Here is a 17,784-nt window from a genome sequence, read left to right on the forward strand (position 1 = left end):
ACACAAAAGGGCCTGTGGGCGTCTGGGCTGCCCCGCCGGACCCCCAGCTCCACCGACCCCCAGCCCCGTGGGACCCGGGACGGCACCCCGAGTCCCGATCCCCGTCCGCTACCCCGTCCCGGGTCATGACCCCGCGGCTGGGCCTGCGGGGCCGGGGTGGGGCGTGAGCCGTGCGCAGCTCGGGGTGTCCTGGGGTGCGCGCTCCCGGGCCACTCGCGGGAGCGTGCGTTTTCCCGGCCGGAGGCCGCCGGCGACCGTGGCCGCGCGCTGTGGGGGAAGGGGACGGGGCGCGGGTGCCGGGTCTGACCGTGGGGGAGGCCGCCGCCCTCAGACCGGGCCCAAAGCGCAGCCCCCGGCGGTGACGCGGGAGGCCCCGGGGTCTCCGTTCCCGCGAACTCCGCGAGGTCCCGGACCGGCCCAGCGCCCCCACCTGCCTCTGCCTGGGCCCGCCCAGGTCCTGGGGTGCCTTCTTTGCGGGCTGCGGCCGCGGAAGCAGGGAGCACGGGCGGGCGCCGGGCTTACCACCTTCGCCATCTTGCAGCGCCCGCGTCCTGAGCCGGCCCGGGCCGCTCCGCGGAGCCTCTCTCTCCCTCGACCCGGCAGCAAAGGCAGAGTCCGTGCGCCTGAGCCCCGGGCCGAGACTGGAGCGTTCTCTGGCGGCCTCCAAGGGCGCCGATGTCTAGAAGCCCGGCCTGGGCCAGATCCCTTTTGCTGTGGTCTCCGTGATTGCCGGGACAGAATTCTCTTCCAGTGGGGAAAAGGGAAGGCGGTCGCGCCCTTCCCGGTGCCCTGAGTGGGGAGGTGAAACCCTTAGAGTTGGGGCTAGAGAGCCCGGAGCCAGGGCCGAGGCGGCGGGTGCGCAGGGTGCTCCGTGGAGCCCGAGCCCCCCCTCCCCCTCCCCAGTCCCCGGCCTCTCTACCGTTTCTGTAGGAGCTCGGCAGGGAGCACACATCCCTCGGGAAGAAAACGGCGCTGGCGGCTGGGCCCGCACCGCGGCCGTCCTCGCTGAGCTTCTAGCGCGTGGCCTCTGCGCGTCTGTGTCCCCATCTGCAGCTTGGGGCAGGGTTGTGGCAGAACCGTGGGGTAGCTATTTGCCATTGCAGCTGAGGATGACAGCTGCGGTTTGGGGGTCCCCCTTTCTGTGTCCTGGAACTTTGTAGGGCGTGGCTCTGCCCTGGGCCTCAGCACTCGGCCTCCCAGGTCTCCCCTGCCTGCCCAGGCCTGGCCACCTCTTTCTAGGGTCTGGGTTTGGCTCCTGGTTGGCGCTGTTGGCTCCGCAGACGCCTTTTGCTCTCTGTGATTCTGTCGCCCATCTTTGAGCACCTGCTTCCATGCAGGCGTCCTCTGCGGAGCTCTGGGAGGGTCATGCACTGGGGGCCGCAACTGGTCACTCCTGGGGGTGCCTCGTCCGCCTGCCCGGCCATTTTTGTGGTGTCTGCCATGTCCCCAACATGCACTTCTTCCTGTCAGCCTTGACCAGGGCAGCTGTTAGTTCTGAGAGGTGGGCGTGTTGTTGGGGATGTCAGCGAGTAGGATCTTCTCTTCTATACACTTGTCATTAACCTGAGAACATGGCAGGGGGGGAGGGGAGGCTTGGCCCGGGGTGCACAGGACTGTGAGCTGGGCCTGTCCCTCTGATATCAGAGTGGGATGAGCCTTGGCCCAGTCCTGTGGGCTTGGCGCAGAGCCGACCCCAGCCATGTCCTGGGGGGATTGGAAATGCTGGCTCGTCCTGTCTGCCTCCCCCAAGGGCTGGGAGCCCCCACTCTTCGGACATTTGTAGTGTAAGGTTCCATTACCCAGCAGACAGCCACAGTTAACAGTCACTCTGTTAATAAACTTTTTCTGGAGGAACCCTGGACAGAAGTAGTCATGCTCTCCAGGAAACGGGCCCCAGGCTCGAGAGGCCCAGTCTCTTCCCTCAGGGCTTAGAGGTGGCCGTCCAGCCGCACCTGGTTCCCCACCAGCCTGGCAGTTTTTCTGGTTTTTCTCCTCTGTCACTTGCCCTTTCAACTTCCTGTGGCCAGTGCCCCCAGAATGTGACCTGGTCTGAGCTGGCGGTGGCGTCGCTGAGCCAAGAGGCGTGCGGCTGGCACCACTAGTGTTGCTGAGAACTCTTCAGGCAGCGCTTTGTGCCCGGCTGTGCCCTGGTGCTCCCCATGCAGTGCCCAAGTCAAAGGCGTGTGCCCTGTGAGGTGTTTACCCCGGGTGACTCTCCTTGTAGAAAGACTTAACGTTTTTCACTCCACTCGGGCCTGGAGAGGGCTCCGTCCAGGTGGTGCTGACGGTGCAGGCCTGGCCTAGGGCCCAGGGGTGGCCAGGAGGTGGTGGAGGCAGCAGGCGGTGTCGTAGGGGTTCTGCGGTTGAACGCTGCTCGGAGCGTCGGGGTCCTCTGGTGGTCGCTGGATGTTGGTAGTTGTGGGTAAGAGCTCTGTGCCGGGAGTGTCTGGACCCTCGGGTCCTCCATTGTCGGCTGCAGTGGCCGGAGCCCACTGCTGTCCCCCGCACTGGGTCGGGGTAACCCATGAGGTGCCACCTGCATCACTGACCGTCCTTTCCAGAAGCCTCTCCAGCCACACACTCTACGTGGTATCTCCCACGAGGAAATGTTCGTTTTTTTTCCTGTGAAGCCAGAAATCTCTTGGTGGCCCTTTGTCGAGCCAAACATTAACCTTGAGTTGTCTCTCTGGGCGGCCCCAGGTGGTGCCAGTTCTCATGGTGTTGAAGGAGAGTGAGGATGGCCCTGAGGGAAGCCCAGTTGGTTTGGATGGGGAGGCGTTGGGGCTATGGCCCTGAGAGAGGTGTGGGTGGTGTTGGGACCAGGCCCCTTCTGCATCCTCCCCGGCACCGCCATGAACTCTCCAGGTCTGGTGTGGCCCAAGCCACCCTTCCCGCCCATGCCACCCTGCCCACCCGTGCCACCCTACCCACATGTGCCACCCTGCCCGCCTGTGCCACCCTGACCTGCTTGTGCCATCCTGCCCGCCCGTGTCACCCTGCCCTCCCATGCCACTCTTCCCTGCTGTCCGTGTCACCCTGCCCTCCCGTGCCACCCTGACCTGCCGCCCGTCTGGGGTGTGGGGGCTGCTGGGCTGCCCCGTCTGCATGGCTGGCAGGAGCCTCAGAGGCATCCGAGGCTGCCTCTCCAGTGGTGTTGTGTGTAGAATGTTGGGGAGGGGAGGAAGGGTGTATCCCTGATACCCACGCATGGTAGGAGCGAGGAAGGTGGCGTTCTGGGGGTTCCTGGAGCTCACAGGTTATGTGCGTTTGCTCGCTGAACAAACAGGGAAACGTGCGGCTCCATGGATGTCCTGGAGAGGAATCTTGCTGGCAAATCCGTGCCTTTGATCGCAGCCCCTACGCTGTGTTCTCTGAGCTGTGACGTGGCCCTGCAGGCCCCGTGGAGTGCCGTGGCTCCCTGGCTCACAGGGATGCTGCTGTCCGAGGTGCCGTATCAGCTCGTGGATGACTTGGGCAGTGTCTAGGGTGCTGTCGTCGGAGGAGCTGTATCAACCTGTGGGTGAGGGGCCATGTCTGTCTGGGGGAGGTTCTGGTGGCCGCATGCTCTCAGCCCAGTGGCTCCATGCTACTGTGCGGCCCCCTCTTGGGGGCCTGCCTTCTCTGCCATTGCAGGACGTGGCTCAGTTTCCTCTGGGTGGCAGGTGGCTGTATCTCAGGACCAGAAGGCTCCGGGTCAGGCTGTGTACAGCCTTCGTTCACATCAGCCCCTGGCTGGACAGCACAGCCAGGCCCTAGTCTTTGGGCCTCCAGGCCTGGACAGCCAGAGGGGGCATCTCACCAATGCCCAGATGGCTGCCGGGGACTCAACGGCAGGACAGCTTTGTCACGAGAGGGCCACTCCAGCCCGGAGTAATCAGGGCTTATGGGGACAGGGCAGGGTGAGGGCCGGTGAGACCACCCAGCCCGAGGGTGCCCTTCTGGTGGTCGGGAGCCCTTCCTGGGCAGCGGCTTTAGGGGCTGCTGTGGGGAAGGGGAAGAAGATGGGGTTGGTGAGGAGGGGCTTTTGGGACACAGTGTCCTGGTAGAGGCCGCGAGGGAGGGGAGTGGACTGGTTGGCCCAGTGGGGCTGGCGGGTGGAGGGTCATGGAGGGTTGGTGGCTGCCGAGCCTGGGTCTGAGCAGGCGGGGATGGGACCAGGTGCTGAGGCTGGGGAAGGAACGGGGGCAGCCCCTTGGTCCTGGCACATCTTGGTGTCCCCTGGGACTTCCTGGAACCCCCCCCCCCCAGTGCCCAGAGACCCGCTGTGGCTGTCTGGAGCGGGGCAGGTCCCAGCCCATGGTGACCCCCAGTGTGCCTGGGGCAACCCTGGTCCCTCTCCAGACCAGAATGGACTGAGCCTAGCACACACGTGGATCAGGGCCGAGTAGGCAGGCACCGGCCAACAGGAGGGAGGATCCGGCAAGCAGCTGGTGATGTGCGTCCAGAGACAGGGCATTGACGTGGCCAGGAGGCTCTGGGGTCATCAGGCCACCACCGTGCAGCCCCCCAGGACTTGATGCCTCCAGAGAACCTGGAGGCTGCTGCCCCTCACCTCACCCCCATTTGCTTTAAAATGAGTTTTTGTTTTAGAACAGTCTTAGATTTACAGGAAAATAGGAAGCTAGCACAAGCTTCCCACGTGCTCTACGCTCACTTCCCTCCTGGGTCGGTTGAGTGCTTCCTTACAACATGAGGTGAAGCATCTGCAGGGTGAGAACCTGGAGACTGTCTTCGTGCCGCTGAGCTGAGAGCCGTGTGCGGCTGTGAGTTTTTGATGAGGAAAAGCAGTGTGGGTCCTGGGTTTGGACAGCACAGGCCCCTCTGGGAGCCGTGTGCCTTCACCTCGGAGTGTGTGGGGGAGGTAAGAGCCGGAGTCCTGGACCCTGACCGGCCAGCTCCCTGGCGTGAGGTGCGCGTGGCCTTCAGCATTGCCCTGGGTGGGGGCTCCAGGACTCGGACGCTGGCTCTCAGTGGGGCAGGTGTGGCCCGGCAGGGGGCTGCTTTGTGGGTGCACTGTGGCCCCAGGGTGGTACAGATGGTGCGCAGACCTGCCCCAGGGCTGTTTCTGAGACGGAGGTCCCTGGAGGAGAACCAGGTGCTGGGCCTCAGGTGTCTGTCCTGAACTGGGGCAGCCTCGGAGCAAGGAGCTGCAGGAGGTCCCTGTGGCATGGGGTGCAGCCTCTCAGGTCTGGCAGGGCCAGCCCAGGGAGTGCAGGGCCACGGAAGCCCTGCCGCAGGTTCCTCAGCTCGGGAGCTCATGGCCTCCTCACTGCAGGGTCCTTTCAGGAGGGCCAGGGTGGCCTTGCCATATCCGTTTCCTCCTCAGAGCCACAGGTGTGGGCACGTATTGGCCAGTATTGATAAGCATTGAGCGGCATTGATGGGTATCGATGAGCCTCCAGGAGCAGCGGCTGGTGCCATGCTGCTGTGGGCAGTATTGAGTATTGGCCGGGCTTGACGAGCAGCAGCCGGTACTGGGCCGCCATGGGCAGCATTGATGAGTATTGACCGGTATCAATGAGTATCAGCCGGTATCAGTGAGTATCAGCCGTTATCAATGAGTATTGGCCCATATCAATAAGTTTGGCCAGTATTGATGAGTATTGGCTGGTATTGATGAGTATCGGCTGGCATTGATGGGTTTGGCTGGACGTGGGTGGCACGGTGCCTTGTCCCCTGGCCAGGCTAGCTCGTGGGTGAAATGTGACATTCAGGCAGTTTTCTCCTGTCCTTTTAATTTCTGTTTTTATGTGGGATACAGGTGCCACGGGGAGATCCGGCCTTCAGGGCAGGAGGCTGCAACACAGGTCTTGGGGGCCCAGGCGCAGGCGATGGGGATCCCTCTCCCCAGTGTTGCTCTTGGGCCCTCCATCGGGGAGCCCCACACAGCACCTGCCATGAGGAGTGGTGTTGGGGACCCTGTATGGGAGGTGCGTGCATGGGGCTGCACCCCAGCGCCTGTGATGGTGTCTCTGGAAGCTGGAGACGGTCGGCAAGTGTGCTTGAATCCTGCAGAGGGAACTGAGGGGCGGAGATTTGTCTGCGAGACCTCTGGCAGGGGCGGCCTCACGGCACACTACCAGGGTCTTAGGCTTGGCTGAGTGGCCCCTTCTGGCCTGGCAGGCAGTCGTCTCAGCCCACACCTGCCACGCTGCCGGGCTGGTGGTGGCCAGCTCCTGTCCTGGTCAGCCTGATGTCAGCTGCACGTTGGGGTCAGCCCCTGTGCTGTGTCTTCATGCCAGAGCACGGGCCAGGTGTGGGCAGCTCAGTGACACCCTCCCAAGGGCTGGGCGATCTGTGCACTCCCAGCACCCTCCACCTTGCAGGGCTGCATCCCTGGAAGGCTTGGCCCCCTCAGGTGCCCCCTGTCCCTGTGTATTCAGCCATTGGGGTTCGTGCCCTCAGCTTCCCACCAGGCTCTGGCCGTAGCGGTCAGGAAGAGCTGAGCAGTGGTTTTGCGAGAATCGAGGGAGCGTCGCTGGGATGCACTGAGGGTCGGAGGTGGAGCCGGCGTGGCTCAGGGCAGGCAGTGCCAGGCTGGATGCTGGAAAGCCGGCAGCACTTCTCCCGGTGGCTCCTGGGAAGTTCCACGTCCTTGTCTGGTCACAGAGATCCGGGAATCGGTGACATGAGATAGAAGCTTCCAGAACAGGAAGCAGAGCCTTTCCGCAGTTACCCTGCCCACAGCACACACCCTGTGCCCTCCGCTCCCTGGTTTTTGGACACTGGGGACATCTGGGTGCGGCTAGAGCCTGTGGGGGTGGCCGCAGCCCTGGGGGACTGTTCCCAGGAGTTGGCCTAGGGGCCACAGGGGCCCGGCCTCAGGCCTGGCACTGCGACCTCAGGGTGAGCGCCCTTCATGTGTGCGGCAGGAGCCAGGGCCCCTGGCTGGCAGCAGGCCCCCGAGTCCAGGTAGGTCCCAGACAGCAGCCCCGGGTGTGGCAGATGCAGTGAGGTCCACTTCTGAGGCGTTCCCTGGAGTCTGTGAGTTCTGGTCGGACCTTTGATGGCATTTTAATGTGTCTCTTGTGTTTGATTTTTAGTAAGACTTTGACCCCGACGCAGGCTTCAGTGATTGCCGCGGATCAGAAGCCTGAGCGCTTTGGCTCGAGACAATTAAGGACGTGGGATGAGGCTCCGAGACAGGACGCGGTTCTGCCTGGGGATCCTGAAGATAAAAAGCTTTGAAAAGTCGAATTCATGGTCGTGGAAGCTGAGCCCATATTAAGAGATGTCAGGTTGGTAGGGGTTCCTGGCGGCGGCAGCAGAGTGAAGCCGGCCGGTCTCTTTGCGACCGTGTGGAGGAGGCACTGCCTCGGATCAAGTCGAGGGACCTGGGCTATGCGGGCGTCGGGCCCGACTGCTGCCACCCGGCCCCCAGTGTGCTCTGGGCGAGGACAGGTGTCCCTCGAGGGAGGGCTTCCTGCACTCCTGGTGGCAGAGCACAGCTGTGGTCAGGCCTGTCCATGGCGTCTGCTGTCTGTTTCTGTCGGAAAGTGTCTGAGAGGCATGGAGGGCCTCCACGTGGAGGCCACCAGCACGAGGGCGGAGCCCCACACGGAACCCTGGAAATCTCAGGTGTCCACCCGGCTGGCCCAGGAGCAGGGCCGCGGCCCCTGCGGAGCTGTTCCTTGTGGTTGGTCTGTGGTCTCTGGCCCGGAAGTGCGTGCGGTCGGAAACAGCCTTGGGCTGGGGGGGTGCTGCAAAGCCTGCTTCAGCACAGGCCGTGTGACTGTGAAGCCTCCTGGGTGTGTCCCCAAGCCTGCAAGGGTGGGCTGTCCAGGAGAACCCTGGCACGGTGGTCGGGGGCAGCTCGTGGGTGATGTGAGGAGGCACCTTGGGTGCCTGAGCCTGATGGGGCCTGGTGTCTCCACCTGCTCCCCCCTCCCCACTGTTCAGCGGAGGGACCCGGTTCCCACCCACCCAGCACCCGACGGTGCCCCCAGGCGGTTCTGACGCAGCCGAGCCGTCTGCAGCGGTCCCGCGTGTCCACGCCTTCCTTATCAGAAGGGAAATCAAAGGATACTGAGAGCAGGTGTCTATCCACTCACTCAGAAACAGCAACATAAACCTTTATGCTCATGAGAAGTCATCACCACCACACACAGCGGGGAGGGAGGCCGCGTGCAGCGGGAGGCCGTGTGCAGTGTCACTGGGTGGCTGCCTGTGGTGCTCGTGGGCAGCTCCAGTCCAGGGGGAATGAAGGAAAAGGCGAACCAGGACTCGGTTTTGACCGTGCAGACCTCACGCTTGGGATCTGGTTTCCTGTCTTGAAGGCAAGTGGGTGGAATGGCCAGTGGCTCCTCCGAGGATGCCAGGGCGCGAGGACCTCGCGGGAGGGGCATGGGCCCAGCCGTACTGGGAGCCCTCGGCTTTGGGGTGGTCAGTGGAGACCCATGCCCCGTCCCCTGCAGGCGTGTGCTGCAGGCCCACTGCACCCCTGGGCTGTCCACCAGGGCGTTTCTTTTCTCTGCCGTGGGTTCCAGGAGGCACTCCCCTGCTTCCTGGATACTGGCAGCTCGGTGGCCTCTGCTCACCTGCAGGCGGATGAGGCGGCGGATGGGGTGGGAGACTGGGCCGAGCGTGCTTGTGGCTGCGGCCACTGGGGAGCCTGCTGGGTCACTCTGCTCCTCGGTTCTGTCCTGCGCCTCCCCTCCTGCTGGCCGAACGGTCCTGGGGGCTGCTTGGTCTCCTGTGGCCGGTCTTTGGGGTGGACCGGCTGGGCCCTGGCCCCAGCTCTGCCTCTGCCCAGCTGCCGTGGGGCTGACAGTGGCCCCACCTGGTGCTCCTTGCCTGGCACGGGGCGGTCGGGCGGTGCCTGGAAGCTGCCGTGCTTCTGTGATGCCTCGGAGCCCTTATTTCTCCAGTTGGCCCCGAAGAAGCTTAGTTGCGTCATATGCGAAAGGAATGGGTGTTAATGATCTTTAATCGTCTCTTTCTGGGAAGGTCAGGGGCGCAGAGTGGACTTTAATAGGTTTTAACCCTTTTCTTCCTTTGTTCTGTTTCTTTTCCCTTCACACCTATAATTGGAAGTGATGCCAGGCAGAGGGTGGGGGGCGTCCTACATGAAACACTGGTGACCCCATCAGGGATTTCGGGCAGCCACGCAGTGGCCCAGGCAGGAAAGGGACAACTGTGTTCCCAAAGCCCCGTGCTGCCATCTGTGTCCTCCAGTGTCCTGGGTCCCTCCTGTCCCCCTGCCTCATGGAGCTGCCCTGGGGTCTCGGAGGGTCTGAGAGGTCTCAGAGGGCCTGGGAGGGTCTGGAGATTTCTTGGGGGGTCTCGGAGGGTCTTGGAGGGCGTGGAAGGTCTCGGAGGATCTGGGAGGATCTCAGAGTCTGGGAGGGTCTCGGGTGGTCTCGGAGGGGCCTTGGAGGGTCTCGGAGGTCCTGCACCCACGGGAGATGGTAGTGGGTGTCCACAGTCTGTGTCCACTCAAGTCGGCGAGCTGAGGCACACACGAGTGTGTCTTTCCCGTGGATTTTTAATTTACTTTTTACAAATATCACAACACGTAGACTAGAAGACCCCCGGCGGTCGGCCCTCGCTGGCCCGTGTGCAGTGGGTGGCGCGGAGTGGGTTGTGGCCACGGGGCCGCAGTGGTGCGAGACTGAGCACTTGCCTCTGTCTTGCAGGCGTCCGACCTCCGATCATGAACGGGCCCCTGCACCCGCGGCCCCTGGTGGCGTTGCTGGATGGCCGGGACTGCACAGTGGAGATGCCCATCCTGAAGGACGTGGCCACTGTGGCCTTCTGCGACGCGCAGTCCACGCAGGAGATCCACGAGAAGGTACCACCACGTGGTGGCCTGGGCCTGGCAGAACCGCACGCTGGAGGGGAGTGGGGAGGGACGGGAGCACGGCAAGCCCAGGCCGCAGCAGGTCTGGGTGCCACTGGGGCAGGAGCAGCCTCTATCCCAGTCATCCTGCGCTGTCAGGAGGTGGACATGGGGTTTTTCCTGCACCCCATCAGGAGGTGGACACGGGGTTTGCCCTGAGCCCCATCAGGAGGTGGACACGGGGTTTGCCCTGAGCCCCATCAGGAGGTGGACACGGGGTTTGTCCTGAGGCTTCTTGATTCATTTTCAGCTTTTTCCCAGAGAGCAGGTCCTCGGGATGCCAGCTTTTGTGGCGGGGGTGAAGTGAGGTGCTTCCCCCGGCCCCAGCTGCGCAGCGGTCTTCACATGGGCGGTCTCGGCATTGCCCGCGACCTGGCTGTGGTCCAGCAGTGAGCAGCCTTTGGGCAGCTTTCCTGATTCGCGTTTGCTCGGGAGACCCACAGGCTCCTCCGTGATGAGAACTAGGTTGGTCTGGCTTCCACTTGTAGCCGGGGATCAGTGATTCAGAGCAGCTTTTCCCTGAAGACAGACGAAGAAGGTGGGCCCCCAGGAGCTCACAGAATAGAGCCAGGCCCGGGCTGCAACCCGGAGAGGCCTAGAACCTGCAGGAACGGGCGGGCCTTGCTAACTCTGGCCTGGGGTGTTGGCTGTTCTGGAAGAAGTGGCTGAGAGGCTGAATTTGGCTTTGATCGCTGGCCTGCTGGGTGTGGGGCCCTGCCGGGATATCCATGGCCCAAAAGGTGATACCTGGAGTGAGGGTGACTTGGACTCTGACGCTCCACACGATCGGCACCCAGCCTGCTGATGTCCGGGAAACCTTGAATCTGGATTTTCGGGGACCCCGTTCTGCCGGCCCCAGGTGCCTGGCAGGAAGAAGTGGGACGGCCCCTTTAGAGGAAGACAGCGTCAGCCCAGGCCTCGGGTCATTTCTACAAATCATCGTCTGGTGCAGGGTCCATCACATGCAAGCAGAGGTAACCAGGCAGTCAAGGAGATGCGCAAAACGCAGAAGCCAGGGAAGCGGTGCCGCCCACAGGAGCTCTCCATGCTGCCCAAGGGCCGATCACCCCAGCCCAGCCCCTGGGAGGCTGGGCCAGACACCCGACTAAGAGCCGATGACCCTGGACCGGGCGTCGTTAGGGGAGAAAATGAGATGTGGATCTGAGAAACGCCGAAGCTGAACCGGGGAACTGAGGGGCGGGTTTACCAGCTGACCAGGCAGCCGTGGACAGGAGGGAAGGAGGGAACGTGGGAGAGGGCGAGATGAGGAAGGGTCGCTCTTGCAGAAACTTCAGAACAGGAGAGGGAAGGGGCTGGAAGTGATGACGACAGCAAAAGCATTTCCAAAACGGACAGAGGAAAACCTGATGTTAAAAATATGCGTGGTCTGCCGGGAGCGTCTGCTGGGGCGTTCGCTCTGGAAGATTCTTCACGGTTTCTCACGTGGTTAGATGCGTGCTTGTAATGCAGCCGACTGGCCACACTCCTTTATCCCAGAGAGTCGGAATGTGCGTCCACACGCCCAGTGGCCACACCTTTATCCGGGAGACTCGGAATGCGCGTCCACACGCAGCTCCCTAGCACGTCACGCTCCCTAGCAGCTTAACTCACCATAGACCAAACCAGAAGGACACCCCCTACCGGCTGCCCTTCAGTGGGTGAGTGGCTAGGCGAATGCCGGCCACCTCCCTCAGTGTCCTCCTCAGCAACAGGCATGAACTCTGGGTCCCTGCCACACCCTGGGTGATCTCAGCAGCGTGATGGTGAGTGAAAAAGCCGGTTTCAAGGGGTGCACACTGTATAATCTCTTCATCCCCAGGTGATAGGATTAGCGTGACGGAAACAGTGGCCCGGGGTGTGGGTGGGGGAGCCGTCGGCAGGCCGGTGTCTGGAATCGGCACATGGGCACGTTGGCCCATCACATGGGCGTGTCCACACGCATGCGAGGGGCTGCGGGTGAACTGCCCGTGGTGCACACCTGAGGGAGTGTGTGGCACCAGCTCGGTTTTGACAGTGCCCTTTGTTAGGTACAGTTTTCTCATTGGGAAGCTGGGTTCGTATTAAAGATATACACGTAGGAATGAAAAAGAGGCTCGTAGAAAACTTCCAGTGTCATAAACAATACTCACAAGTTTTGCCAACAGATGGAAAACTAAGGCAAAACAGATGTTTTTCTAAAATTGCAGTAATCCCAAACTGCCTCGACAGGTTCATATAAAATGCAGATGAGTGGTCGGGTGGGGCCGGCGTGGGCCCTGGCATGAGACAGACTTCCTGCTCCCCACCCAGGCTGCACAGCCCAGGGCAGAGAAAGGACAAGGTAAATACACAGAAAACTGCCCCAAGGGATGCAGCTGGATTCTTGGAAGAGACGAGAGTGTTGGGAACCGTCCTGGCATCCCGGAGGGGCCTGAAGCAGCCCCTAACCAGAAGCAGAGCTGGCGCCACAGAGAGGAGCCCCCGAGAACTAGGAGAGCTTGAAATTAAAAACATGAGTGAAAGTCTCATAAAAACAGGAAGCTCGAAGACACAGGGACATTGCAGAAGCCAGAGATGGGAAGAGAAGCCGAGGCCTCCCGGGGCTGCGTGTGGAGTCAGCGGGGGTCACCTGGATGCCGAGTCCGCATTTCACAGTGTGTGGTCCTGCGGGAGGACTTGGCTGCCCACGCTTTCTTGCCACTAGGGGTGGCCAAAGGATTGAGCTCCAGCACAGAGGGGAGCAGGGCTTCTCCCTGCCGTCCCCTCCCTGTCCCTGCTGGCTGGAACCCTGGGTAGCCACCTTGGACCGTGAGGGGAGCCGCGTGTTGGGAACCGTGGAGCAACAAGACAGGAGGCAGGGACCCTCATGGCTGTGGAGAGGGCAGCGGGGCCGCAGGCCACCTGTCTCCAGGCTTCGGCGTGGGAGGAAACTGAACGCCTGCTTCATGTGCCACCGTTAGTCAGGAATTTCTGCCTCCTGGGGCAGAAACTTCCCACATAGCTGGTTGGATGTCGCCGCTGTCTGAGTGCCGTGGAGGGAGAGAATGTGATACCGTCATGTGCTCATAGGAAGAACGGGAAGCATGTCGGGGCCTGGGAGGCGCCCCACTGTTCAGGTTCAGGATTAGGGTTTTACTGATACCATGGGTGGGGGCTGTCACCCACTGGGACACAAGACTCAGCCCAGCCCCACCCGCCCGCTTTGGAATTTCCACAGGAGAAGGGTTTTCAGCGCAGCACCGCGCAACTGAGCAAACTGCTGAGCAAGCAAAAGGAAGCCCTGGAGCCCGGAGGCTGCGTCCGGTGTGGGCTCCAGGGCCTGGAGCGGCAGGGCGGCTCCGGGAGGGCACAGGACGCAGTGGCCTGCGAGGACCTGCAGCCAGCTGGACAGTTGCACTCTTGCAAGACAAACATCTCCAGGCCTTGGGGGTGGGGAGGCCACCAGAAAGCCCCGCCAGACAGAGGTGCTGGGGCTGTGCAGGAAACGAAGTGATTAGAAATCCCGGAAAAACACACAGGCTGGCGTTGTCGTGGTAATGGAGTGCGGGACAGGCCCGGAGCCCCTCAGTCTCTTGCTGGCGGCCAGCACAGAGACAGGCTGCCGTGGGCTCTGACCCTAATACCGGGTCACAGTGGCTTCCAGGACCAAGAGGACAGAGACCCCATCGCCGTATGCAGGGGCCTGTTTCCAGGCTGCCCAGTGCCCAGCTGAGCCTCGGGTGCAGTGCGGCCCCCGCAGGGCATGTCCAGACCCCAGGACCCACTCTCGGTTCTAGAATATCCAGTTGGGCAGCGTTGGTACCACCAAGAGTGGACAGGACAGAGGACCAGAGATGGCCGCCCCACCGGCAGGACCCAAGGACTCAGGCAGTGGCTTTTCAGGTGTGTGGGCCGAGGACTGGGGAGTCGGTGAATTCTGGGGCCCCTGGGGTGGCCGTTCAGGAACTGCCGCAGCTCCCCTGACTACAGATGCTCATTGCCTACGGAAGCGGCCACGTGTTTGAATGAAGAGCAGTTAGAGGAACATTTGCAAGAGAATGTGTTTATTACCTGAGGTTATGACAATACAGAAAACACAATGTTTTCTGTAGAAAATGTGGTATTACAGAGGAAAAGGTCACTTTGATTAAATGGCAATTAGAAGTAACAACATTGCAAGGTGGGGTGCAGCAGCTCACGCCTATAATCCCAGCACTTCAGGAGGCTGAGGCGGGTGGATCACTTGAGGTCAGGAGTTCGAGACCAACCTGGGCAACATGGTGAAGCCTCGTCTCTACTAACCGTACAAAAATTAGCCACGCGTGGTGGGGCACGCCTATAGTCCCAGATACTCAGGAGGCTGAGGCAGGAGAATCTCTTGACCCCAAGAGGCGGAGGTTGCAGTGAGGCAAGATCGTGTCACTGCACTCCAGCCTGGGCGACAGAGCAAGACTCTGTCTCAAAAAGGAAAAAAAGAAAGAATGACACAGCAAAATAAATTTTAAAAATAAAAACAGGTGAGAGGTAGGGGTTGGGTATTTTCAATTTGTGTGCCAGCCTAAGGGTGAATGTCTGATATACTCAGCTGGTGCAGGGGCTGTGCCTGTAATCCCAGCATATCCAGAGGCCAAGGCCAGAGGATTGCTTCAGCCTAGGAGGTCAAGGCTGCAGCGAGTCATGATTACACCACTGCAGTCCAGCGAGATCGTGGCTGTAAAATAAATAAATGAAAAAGTTTATGCATTCAAAGTCTCCTCCCAATCAGCAGAAACAGAAAAACCCCGACAGAAAATGGATGAGGGTGGTGGCGTTTGGTACAGACAGAGCGGTGTATGAGAACTGGGGTGCGCCTCCCGGGTTCTCACAGGTGCAGCAGTCACCGCCGGTAACCACTGGCCTGGCCTGCGCCGAGCCTTGCACCAGCCGTGCTGAGGGAGCCTGAGCCTGTCCCCTCATATGGAATAGAAACGACCGTGCCAGTCTCGGTGGTGCTTTGGCAGTTTCTCTGGAAATCTGAAACCTGCGGTCTTCGGCCCAGCCCCACCCTGGGCCTGCATGTGGCTGCTTGTTGTAGAGAAACATCTGCCCTGATGGTGACCTGATGTGAGCAGCAGTTTCACAGAGTAAGCCACACCTGTGCACGAGGTCTGGAAAGGTAAGTGCGACGTCATCAAGTCCTGAGCACAGGAGAAGCAGGTGGCAGAACTGCATGGCAGGAGGTGGGCCTGGCAGGCCCCTTCCTGACCCCCAAGAGCCGGATGCCACGTCCTGGGGTCTGTTACCAGCCTGGTGGCAGCCGAGCTTCCTGGGCACCTGGCTTTCCCCAGCATCTCTGAGCACTGGAGTTGAGGGCACTGAGCAGAGTGGGGCTGAGCCCCTGGCGGTGGAGGGTACACATCAGTGGGTGTTGGCTGGAGGTGGTTTCTGGGAGGCTGCTGGGTCCTGATCTAAAGGGACACACCTGGCTGCACCCACCTCCTGCAGACTTCCTCCATGGGAGACCAATGCAACAGGCGGGGTGGAGCAGCCACGTGGAGCCACGAGGGGGAAAGGAGGGTAGACCCTGAGGCTGACGACCACTGTGGCACCCTGGCCTGTGGACCTGTGGATGACGTGGCCACCATGTGGTAAAGCGTGCACGCCAGCAGCTCTGGCCCTGCAGCTGAGCACAGGCCAAGCTGGTACGTGGCGGAGGTTGGGGCATGGGGTCCCCAAGCCGTGTTCAGATTCCTGTAGTGAGAATGCTTTCACCTAATACTACGTTGTTAAACATGTATTCAGTAGGGAAAAGGGCAAGGACCTGAAAAAAGTGTACTAAGAATCGTGCACAGGCAAGTGATGAAAGCCTCGTCAGGGAGGCAGCTTGCGCTTCACAGCTCAGCTGGGTCTTCAGCCGCTGCAGCTGGGTGGGCGCACCCGGAGCCCGAAGGAGGGCCCTTGGCCGGCGCACGTTTTGGCTTCTCAGAACTTATCTCGATGAGATAAACAAATTTTCATCGCGGAAGAGCCAACGCGGGAAGCAACCTTAAGGCTGCGCAGATGAATATTCATCATATTCACATGAATCTGATGCCGTCTCATCCGAATGTGCGGGAGGTGACGTGCCGCAGTTCAGAATCAACTTTTCGAAGCCCATGGCCAATGCTCAGGGTGAAAGCAGGCCGTTGCCTGCGTACACACAAGCCTGTGTGGTGTGGGTCTGTCCAGCCTGTCCATGCCGAGCCTCTGCACACACACCGTGGGAGGGGCCCCCGCACATCCTGCTGCCCGGGCCAGCCCCTTGGGCTCACGTCTGGCACCAGGCCTGTGCCTGACCCCAGGGCCCATCTCCCACTGCGCCTCTGCCCACTGCTTGCATGCGCAGCCCCTCCTGCCCACAGTGGGTGCCGACGAAGCTTCACCTGCAGGTGACTCCCTCTTAGTTGCAGCTGCTCTGCCAAGCTGCCCGAGGCACCTCCTTGGTGTGTGGGCGCCTGTCTCCAGTCCATGCAGCGCAGGGGTCTTCCTGGCCGCACCTCTCGCCTCCACCACAGCTGTGCACCAGTCGCCCACTGCTGGCCTCTGCCCACCCGTGCTGTCCTTGTGGCCTCACCCCGTCCACACTACGTCTGGTCAAGTGTGGTGCACCAGGGGTAACCCCGTCCACACTGCGTCTGGTGCCCCAGGGGTCACCCCATCCACGCTGCGTCTGGTGCCCCAGGGGTCTGCACGCATGCAGCCTCAAAGCCCTCCCAGGAGGCCCGGGGCAGCCATCAGCCCTGTCCATGAACTGATGAGTGCTACACCTGTTCCTCTGTGGTCCGGGTAGATGCCTCCCTGCCTCCTGCAGCCGAGGTGCTCCAGCCTTCTTCCTGGAGAATGCCCAGGCCAGCCCGGGGCTCCCCTGCCCTGCCGCCCAGCCTCTGCTGTGGCCCTGGTCTGCGTGGTCCTCCATGGTCCTCTCCTCTAGGTCCCCTGCAGTGGGCAGGAGGGAAGCGAGGCTGTGTCAGCCTCAAAGGGAATCGTCTGTTCTGGCGAAGCTGGAGGTCTAGACACTGTAGGAGAAGGGGTTGTAGCTGGGTGGTGAGCGTCTTCCTGGGGGCTGCCCTCACCCTGCCCACATATGCCTGCCCAAAACCAGCTGCTCTGCCCAGGACCCGGGCAGGGTCAGCTCCCACAGGACGCCCTGCGGTCCAGCAACCCAGGCACTGCCGCCTGGGATCCACAGGCTCCGTGCACGGCAGGAAGGGAGGGAAAGATGTCCCCTAGGCCCCGGCAACTTCTGTGCTGAGCCTGCACTGTTGATCCACCAGGAGTACTGGGGCCCCACTGGACAGGTGGTGGGTGGGGGTCATGTCCTCATGGGAGCCTCAGTGGTGTCTCCCAGGAATCGGACGTGCCCACGTGGACGAGGCCTGTGTGTCCTGGTGTCCTCAGCCATGGCTGTTTGCACAGTGCATCTCTGCACCCATGGGTGGGCACTGTCATGCACGGGAGTGTGGGATGGACGTGTGCGGGTGGGTGTGTTTGCGTGTGTGGGATGGACGTGTGCGGGTGGGTGTTTTTGTGGCGTGGGTGGACGCGCAGGTGGTGCACACACACGCCACCCCGTGCCCAGTGCTGCACCTGGTTCTTCTGCCTTGGGCACTTCCTCCACCTGTGTGCCTTTGCACCCCACGCTGCCCCTGCCCTCGCTGGGCTGGGGGTAACTGGGAGGCCTTGGCAGGGCGGGGTTGGCTGTGACCACAGCGATGCCATGTGCTGGCTGAGTGGAGGTGCCAGGGTTGGGCTGCTGTGCTGTGTGCCGGGTCCGCGTTCATCGGAGCTGTTCCGGTGTAGGATTTGTCATGGAAACTGAAATTAAAAACGTGACTGTTGTGAACACAGACCCGAGCCTCGCCAGCCATGCTGTGCCCGCCATGGGCAGCATTTCTGGGCGGGTTCTCGGGCGACACGGGGGCAGTGCGTGCTCCTGTGGTTGTGTCCTTACGGCTGGGTGGCGTCTGCCT

The 17,784-nt window shown here is 61.7% G+C and overlaps 1 protein-coding gene across 8 annotated transcripts in view; it reads left to right on the forward strand.

Moving 5' to 3' along the window:
- CTBP1 (C-terminal binding protein 1) overlaps positions 1–17,784 on the forward strand; it is a 35,847-nt gene that overhangs the window by 473 nt on the left and 17,590 nt on the right. For 3 of the 8 annotated variants that reach the window (XM_030801139.1, XM_030801134.1, XM_030801138.1), the window contains exons 2-3: positions 7,044–7,238; positions 9,636–9,790. In XM_030801139.1, the coding sequence (XP_030656999.1) occupies positions 7,232–7,238; positions 9,636–9,790 (162 nt within the window). In that variant the 5' untranslated portion in view covers positions 7,044–7,231. Of the gene's footprint in view, positions 1–224; positions 4,764–4,783; positions 6,913–6,935; positions 7,239–9,635; positions 9,791–17,784 lie in introns of those variants that run through there. The other 5 variants (XM_030801132.1, XM_030801131.1, XM_030801137.1 and 2 more) reach the window with 4 other exon arrangements.

Source organism: Nomascus leucogenys, chromosome 20 (assembly GCF_006542625.1).
Source record: "Nomascus leucogenys isolate Asia chromosome 20, Asia_NLE_v1, whole genome shotgun sequence".
In the NCBI taxonomy this organism is placed as follows: domain Eukaryota; kingdom Metazoa; phylum Chordata; class Mammalia; order Primates; family Hylobatidae; genus Nomascus; species Nomascus leucogenys.